This window comes from Phalacrocorax aristotelis, unplaced genomic scaffold, assembly GCF_949628215.1.
Source record: "Phalacrocorax aristotelis unplaced genomic scaffold, bGulAri2.1 scaffold_239, whole genome shotgun sequence".
NCBI lineage: Eukaryota > Metazoa > Chordata > Aves > Suliformes > Phalacrocoracidae > Phalacrocorax > Phalacrocorax aristotelis.
Genome location: NW_027441265.1, coordinates 42,692 through 50,892, shown reverse-complemented (window position 1 = coordinate 50,892; position 8,201 = coordinate 42,692). Strand labels below are relative to the sequence as shown.

The 8,201-nt window shown below is 54.3% G+C and overlaps 1 protein-coding gene across 1 annotated transcript; it reads left to right on the top strand.

Annotated features, from left to right (window-relative positions):
* The first annotated feature begins 1,142 nt into the window (after nt 1–1,142).
* Nucleotides 1,143–6,269, top strand: LOC142051219 (uncharacterized). The gene is made up of 7 exons (XM_075080397.1): nt 1,143–1,147; nt 1,352–1,654; nt 2,201–2,257; nt 2,390–2,685; nt 4,265–4,576; nt 4,681–4,844; nt 6,064–6,269. The coding sequence occupies exons 1-7, from the start codon at nt 1,143–1,145 to the stop codon at nt 6,070–6,072; spliced, it is 1,146 nt and encodes a 381-aa protein (XP_074936498.1). The 3' UTR covers nt 6,073–6,269.
* Nucleotides 6,270–8,201: the final 1,932 nt, after the last annotated feature.

Below are 8,201 nucleotides of genomic sequence, written 5' to 3'. Positions count from 1 at the left end.
TCACCCTCGGGCCCGCCGGTGAGGGGGGGGCGGGGCCGGGGTGGGGGGGGCATGGAGGGGTGGGGGGGGGTCTAGGGGGGTCTATCGGGGGTCTATGGGGGAGTCTATGGGGGTGTTATGGGGGATCTATGGGGGTGTATGGGGGGATGTAGGGGGTGTATGGGGGGGTCTATGTGGGTGTATTGGGGTATATGGGGGATCTATGGGGGGGTCTACAGGGGATCTATGGGGGTGTGGGGGGTCTATGTGGGGTGTATTGGGGTGTATGGGGGATCTATGGGGGGTGTATGGGGGGATCTGTGGGGGGGTCTATGGGGGTGTATTGGGGTGCATGGGGGATCTATGGGGGGGTCTATGGGGGATCTATGGGGGTGTATGGGGGGTGTGGGGGGTCTATGGGGTGTCTGGGGGGGGTGTGGGGGGGTCTATGGGGGATCTATGGAGGTCTATGGGGGCGTGTGGGGATTCTACAGGGGTGCATTGGGGTGTATGGGGGGTCTATGTGGCCCGTATGGGGGTCTATGGGGGGTCTATGGGGCATATTGGGCTGTATGGGGGGTCTATGGGGGTGTATGGGGATCTATGGGGGGTGTATGGGGGGTCTATGGGGGTGCATTGGGGTGTATGGGGATCTATGGGGGTGTATGGGGGCGTATGGGGGTGTATGTGGGCGTATAGGGGTCTATTGGGGGTGTATGAGGGTGTATGGGGGGGTCTCTGGGGGCGTATGGGGGACCTATGGGGGCGTATGGGGGGTGTATGGGGGACTTATGGGGGCATATGGGGGTGTATGGGGGATCTATGGGGGCATATGGGGGTGTAATGGGGGTGTATGGGGGTGTATGGGGGGGTCTTGTGAGGGTGTATGGGGGTATATGGGGGGTCTATGGGGGTGTATTGGGGTGTATGGGGGGGTCTACGGGGCTCCATGGGGGTCCATAGGGGGTCTATGGGGGATCTATGGGGGTGTAATGGGGGGTCTATGGGGGTGTATGGGGGGTCTATGGGGGCGTATGGGGGTCTCTGGGGGTGTTATGGGGGGGTCTATAGGGGCATATGGGGGTTTATGGGGGTGTATGGGGGGGTCCCATGAGGGGGTCCATGGGGGGTCTATGGGGGGTCTATAGGGGTGTAGGGGGCGTATGGGGTATTTTGGGGGTGTATAGGGGGGGCCATATTAGGGCTGTAAGGGGGCGTACGGGGGGCTATGGGGGGTCTGGGGGCAGGTGTATGGGGGGTCACATGGGGTCTGCAGGGCCCTATAGGCTCTCACGGAGAGGTCTCACCCCGCCCCCACCCCCACACCCCACCCACCTCACCCCACCCCCGCCCCACACCCAACCCCCCCCAGGCCCCCTGAGGCCACCGAAGGTGTCGGTCACCCGCGCCCCGGGCGGGGCCGGGCGGGGCGGGCTCCTCCTCTGCGACGTCAGCGGCTTCTCCCCCCGCAACATCCACATCCAGTGGGTGGGGGGCCACGCCCAGGACCTCCACGCCCGCACCGAGCAAGGACCAATCAGGGGCCAGGATGTCTTCTCGGTCCTCAGTGTCCTCCGATTGGAGGAAGGGGAGGAAGGGCGGGGCTACGCCTGCGACGTGAAACACCCCGCCCTGCAGAACCCAATCACGGCCACCGAAGATGTCGGCGACGAAGGTGAGGAGCACCCCGGGGTGGGCGGGGGAGGGGTGCGGGGAAACGGGGGGGAGGGGGGGAGGAGGAAGGGGGCCACACCTCCCGCCCCTCCCCAAACCCACCCGAGTGCACGGCTGGCGGGGGTCGCCTTGAGTTTGGGGGCGTTTCTCTTGGCCAACATGGGTTGGTGCCTCCATGGGTTGGAGAATCTCCATCCCAAGACCTTCAACCCCCTCATTTCCTCTTTGGGGGTTCAACCAACCCCCCCCTTGATGATGGTTTTTGGGGCGCTGCTCTTGGCCAACATGGGTTGGCGTCTCCATGGGTTGGGTTTCCACCCCCAACGGCGTTGGGTTCCTCTTCCAAAGCCCATCGACCACCTGGTTTCCTCTTTGGGGGTTCAACCAAGACCCCCTTGATGATGGTTTTGGGGCGCTGCTCTTGGCCAACATGGGTTGGCGCCTCCATGGGTTGGGTTCCCCCTTCCCAACCCCACCCACCGCCCTCCCGCCCTCCCCCTTCCCCCCACCCCGAAGCCCCCCTCCTCATCGCACCCTTCTTTTCCAGCCGCCCCGACGGCGACCCCCACGCCCGAGACGCAGGAGGAGCCTTCGTCCCACCACGGTGAGGGTCCTTCCCCAACCCGATTTGGGGGGGGGGGACGGGACACGGACGCGGGGGGGTCACGAGGAGGGGTTTCACCCCCCAAATTCCTTGTGTCGCGCCCCCCCCCCCCCCCCCCCCCCCATTTTTTAGGCTTCCCCCTGTCGCCGCGATCCTCCCCTCGAACCCCCCCCTCCTTCCACGAGCTCTTCGTGCGCCAAGAGGCCAACTTGACCTGCACCACCTCGTTGGCCAACGCCACCGTGACGTGGGGGGGTGGGGGGGTCGCCCGGCCGACCCCGCGGCCGTGACGACTCGGGCCGGCGACGCCTCGGGGACGCGGAGCTGGCTGCGGCTCAGCCTGCGCGACTGGAACGGCACGGCCGGCGTCACCTGCGTGGCGCGGGGCGGGGCCCAGGTGACGCGGCAGGAGCTGAGCCGCAAGACGGGTGAGGGGAAGGGGGGGCTGGGAGGGGGGGTGGGGGGAGGGGCGGCGGGCTGGGCAGGCCTGCAAAAGGGCCGTGAAATGCTGCAAAAAAAAGGCTTTAAAGCTGCGAAAATCCTTCAAATGCTGCAAAAAAAGGGCTTGAAATGCTGCAAAAAATCCTTGAAATGCTGCAAAAGGCCTTAAAATGCTGCAAAAGGCCTTAAAATGCTGCAAAAAAGGCCTTAAAATGCTGCAAAAATCCTTGAAATGCTGCAAAAAAGGCCTTTAAAGCTCAAAAACAATCTTGAAATGCTGCAAAAAAGCCTTAAAATGCTGCAAAAATCCCTGTAAAACTGCAAAAATTCCCTGCATCGCTGCAAAAATCCCTGTAAAAACTGCAAAATTCCCTGCAAAACTGAAAAATTCTCTGCAAAACTGCAAAAATCCCTGCAAAGCTGCAAAAATCCCTGGAAAACTGCAAAAATTCCCTGCAAAGCTGCAAAAATCCCTGGAAAACTGCAAAATTCCCTGCATCGCTGCAAAAATTCCCTGCAAAGCTGCAAAATTCCCTGCAAAACTGAAAAAATCCCTGCAAAGCTGCAAAAATCCCTGCAAAGCTGCAAAAATCTCTGAAAAACTGTAAAAATCCCTGTAAAACTGCAAAATTCTCTGCAACGCTGCAAAAATCCCTGTAAAACTGCAAAAATTCCCTGTAAAACTGCAAAATTCCCTGAAAAACTGCAAAATTCCCTGTAAAACTGCAAAAATCCCTGCAAAGCTGCAAAATTCCCTGCAAAGCTGCAAAATTCCCTGCAAAACTGTAAAAATCCCTGTAAAACTGCAAAATTCTCTGCAACGCTGCAAAAACCCCTGCAAAACTGCAAAAATCCCTGTAAAACTGCAAAAATCCCTGAAAAACTGCAAAAATCCCCTGTAAAACTGCAAAATCCCTGTAAAACTGCAAAAATCCTGAAAAACTGCAAAAATCCCTGTAAAACTGCAAAATTCTCTGCAACGCTGCAAAAATCCCTGGAAAACTGCAAAATTCCCTGCATCGCTGCAAAAATTCCCTGCAAAGCTGCAAAATTCCCTGCAAAACTGAAAAAATCCCTGCAAAGCTGCAAAAATCCCTGTTAAAGCTGCAAAAATCTCTGAAAAACTGTAAAAATCCCTGTAAAACTGCAAAATTCTCTGCATCGCTGCAAAAATTCCCTGCATCGCTGCAAAAATCCCTGGAAAAGTGCAAAATTCCCTGTAAAACTGCAAAATTCCCTGCAAAACTGAAAAATTCTCTGCAAAACTGCAAAAATCCCTGAAAAACTGCAAAAATCCCTGAAAAACTGCAAAAATCCCTGAAAAACTGCAAAAATTCCCTGTAAAACTGCAAAAATCCCTGTAAAACTGCAAAAATCTCTGAAAAACTGCAAAATTCCCTGGAAAACTGCAAAATTCCCTGGAAAACTGCAAAAATCCCTGTAAAACTGCAAAAATTCCCTGCAAAACCGCAAAATTTCTCCGCGGCGCGGCACAGCGCCTCGCGACTCCCCCCCGCGAGACGGCGCCGCTCACTCCCCTCCCCCACCCCCCTCCCCCCCCCGCAGGCCCCCTGAAGCCTCCCACCATCCACCTCCTCCCCTCCTCCCCCCGCGACGTCTGCGCCGGCCGCGACTTCACCCTCTTCTGCCTCGTGGCGGATTTCTACCCGCCGGAGGTGGCCGCCTGGTGGAGGACGGGCGCGAGCCAAGGACCCCCCGCCGAGGGGCCCCGCTGCGACCACGTGACCCAACGGTGCTCCCTGGTGGTCGCCGTCGACGTCCCGGCGGGCGAATGGGGGAGGGGCGTCTCCTACGCCTGTTCCGTCGCCCACATCTCTTCCGGCAAGACGGCGGAGGCGAGCGTCGACATCCGCGCCGGTAAAGGGAGGCGAAGGGAAGGGGGGCGGGGTCTTGAAGGGGGCGGGGTCTTGAAGGGGGCGGGGTCTGGGGAGGGCGGGGCTGATCAAACTGCCCACCCGCAGACCCCTGGGATTGCGCCGGGCGACACTTCGTGCCGTGCGGTTTGACGGGCAACGGCGACGACCTGGAGCCGGAGGAAGACGGGGGCGCCTGGACGACCACGTCCACCTTCGTGGCCCTCTTCCTCCTCCTCGTCTTCTACAGCGGCTTCGTCACTTTCCTCAAGGTAAGCGGGGGTTGGGCGGCCACGCCCTGGGTTGGGTTGAGTTGAGTTGAGTTGAGTTGGTTGAGTTGAGTTGAGTTGAGTTTGAGTTGAGCTGCGTTGAGTTGAGTTGAGCTGCGTTGAGTTGAGTTGAGTTTGAGTTGAGCTGCGTTGAGTTGAGTTGAGTTGAGTTGAGTTGAGTTTGAGTTGAGTTTGAGTTGAGTTGAGCTGAGTTGAGTTGAGTTGAGTTGACTTGATTGAGTTGAGTTGAGTTGAGTTGATTGAGTTGAGTTGAGTTGAGCTGAGCTGAGTTGAGTTGAGTTGAGTTGATTGAATTGAGTTGAGTTGAGTTGATTGAGTTGAGTTGAGTTGAGTTGGTTGAGTTGAGTTGAGGTGAGTTGAGTTTGAGTTGAGTTGAGTTGATTGAGTTGAGTTGAGTTGAGTTGAGTTTGAGTTGAGTTGAGCTGAGTTGAGCTGAGTTGAGTTGAGTTGAGTTGAGTTTGAGTTGAGTTGAGATGAGTTGATTGAGTTGAGTTGAGCTGAGCTGAGTTGAGTTGAGTTGAGTTGAGTTTAATTGAGTTGAGTTGAGTTGAGTTGATTGAGTTGAGTTGAGTTGAGTTGAGCTGAGCTGAGTTGAGTTGAGTTGAGTTGAGTTTAATTGAGTTGAGTTGAGTTGAGTTGAGTTGATTGAGTTGAGTTGAGTTTAGTTGAGTTGAGTTGAGTTGATTGAGTTGAGTTGAGTTGAGTTGATTGAGCTGAGTTGAGGTGAGTTGAGTTGAGTTGAGTTTAATTGAGTTGAGTTGAGTTGAGTTGAGTTGATTGAGTTGAGTTGAGCTGAGTTGAGTTGAGTTGAGTTTAATTGAGTTCAGTTGAATTGAGTTGAGTTGAGCTGAGTTGAGTTGAGTTGAATTGAGTTGAGTTGAGTTGAGTTGAGTTGATTGAGTTGAGTTGAGGTGAGTTGAGGTGAGTTGAGTTGAGGTGAGTTGAGTTGAGTTGAGTTGAGTTGAGCTGAGTTGAGTTGAGTCGAATTGAGTTGAGTTTCCTGGCCTTGGGTTGAGTTGCCCATCCATGGGTTGAGTTGCCACCCATGGGTTGAGCTGCCCATCCATGGGTTGAGTTGCCCACCCTTGGGTTGAGTTGCCCACCCATGGCTTGGGTTGCCCGGCCTTCCCCTCCCCCACCCCCATGCACCCCTCAACCCCCCCACACACCCCCTCACGCCCCCTTTTTCCCCTCCCCCCAGGTGAAATAACGGCGCCTCCCCCCTCCCCCACCCCCTCCCCCACCAACAACGTCACTCCACCCTGGCCTCGGCCAGCGCGGACGAAGCGCCGGAGAACCTCAAAACAGGGAGAAAAACGCCAAAACCAAGGATTTCGACATTCAACTTTATTAACCGACCCCCTCAACTCCGCGGCGGGGGCCGGGGGAGGAAAAATCCAGTTAAAAAAAAACCATTTCTCTTCATTTTCATGTTGTTTTTGAAATTGTTTTGTGTTTTTTTTTTTCTCACGGGAAAAGAGCGGGGCCTTTTTTTGGGTGAAAAAAAGCCGGTTTCGGGGGCGTTTGGCGCCTCTATTTTTACCGTCTTGGGGTTTCTCGTCGGCGGGCGGTGAGTCAGAGGGAGAAGCGTGGCGTCAGTAAACAGGACACATCTGGTCCCTCCCCCTCCCCCGCACCCAGATGTTGGCGGTTGCGTTCGGGCCCCTCCCCCCTCCAAATTTAACCGCCAGCTGCTCCAAAAATGATTCAAATAGCCCCAAAAAAGCCCTCGACCGAAAGGCAGGAGGAGAAATGAAACTGGTTTTACAGTAAACAGGGGGTTTCGGGTGGGGGGGAGGGGGGAGAGAGGGAGAATCGGGGCAAAAATTAATGGTTTGGGTCCCTGGGCCCGGAGACGGCGTGAGTTTTGGGTCGAGTTTTGGAGAAAATGGGGGGTTTTTTGCAACCTGATGAGAATTTGGGGTGAGGCAGGAGCAAAAATGGGTTAATTTCAGGAGAAAATGGGGGGTTTTTTAATAGTCTGATGAGAATTTGAGTGATGCAGTGGTGCAAAATGGGTTGATTTGAGGAAAAAATGGGGTGTTTTTTGCAACCTGGTAAAATTTGGGGTGAGGCAGGAGCAGAAAATGGGTTGATTTTTGGAGAAAATGGGGGTTTTTTGCAACCTGAAAGATTTGGGGTGAGGCACCAGCAGAAAACGGGCTTATTTCAGGAGAAAATGGTGGGTTTTTGCAACCTGGTGAAATTTGGGGTAAGGCAAGGGCAGAAAATGGGTTAATTTGAGGAAAAATGGGGGGTTTATAGTCTGATGAGAATTTGGGGTGAGGAGCCAGTGCAAAATGGGTCGATTTTTGGAGAAAATGGTGAGTTTTTTGCAACCTGTTGAAATTTGGGGTGAGGCCGGAGCAGAAAATGGGTTGATTTCAGGAGAAAATGTTTTTTTCCAGCCTTATGAGATTTTAGGGTGAGACAAGAGCAGAAAATGGGTCGATTTTTGGAGAAAATGGTGGGTTTTTGCAACCTGATGAAATTTGGGGTGAGGCAGGAGCAGAAAATGGGCTTATTTCAGGAGAAAATGGGGGTTTTTTTGCAACCTGGTGAAATTTGGGGTGAGGCAAGAGCAGAAAATGGGTTAATTTGAGGAGAAAATGGGGGGTTTTATAGTCTGACGAGAATTTAGGGTGAGGCACCAGTGCAAAATGGGCGTATTTCAGGAGAAAATGGTGGGTTTTTGCAACCTGGTGAAATTTGGGGTGAGGCAGGAGCAGAAAATGGGTTGATTTTTGGAGAAAATGGGGTGTTTTTTGCAACCTGAAAGATTTGGGGTGAGGCACCAGCAGAAAACAGGCTTATTTCAGGAGAAAATGCGGGCTTTTTTCAGCCTGGTGAAATTTGGGGTGAAGCAGGAGCAGAAAATGGGTCAATTTTTTTGAGAAAATAGGTTTTTTTTCCAACCTGATGAACTCTGGGGCGACTCACCTGTGCAAAACGGGCTCATTCCAAGGGAAATGGGGTTTATTTTTCCACCTGCTGAGAACTCTGCATCCTGCACCGGTGCAAAAATGGGTTCATTTCAGGAGAAAAACGGTGTTTTTTACAACCCGGTGGCCCGTGGGGCGACGCCCCGGTGTCAAACGGGCTCATTTCGAGGGAAAACCAGGCGGGGGGGGGGGGGGGGGGGGGGGGTTGGGGATGCTCGATGCCACCACAAAAATGGGCTGATTTCAAGGAAAAAAGGGGTGGGTTGATTTTTTTTTTTGCCAGCTGATGGAAACGGGACGCTCGTTTTATTCCTTGAATCGACAAAAATGCCACCAAAAAAACCACCCCTTCCCGGGCACCACCCGGCCATGGGGGGGGAGGGGACGGCCAACGACC

Bases quoted from the DNA above. Each gene is read 5' to 3' on its own strand.
- LOC142051219 (XM_075080397.1), top strand. The intron at 2,258-2,389 runs GTGAGGGTCCTT...CCCATTTTTTAG, and splicing joins GGAGCCTTCGTCCCACCACG to GCTTCCCCCTGTCGCCGCGA. The intron at 2,686-4,264 runs GTGAGGGGAAGG...CCCCCCCCGCAG, and splicing joins GGAGCTGAGCCGCAAGACGG to GCCCCCTGAAGCCTCCCACC.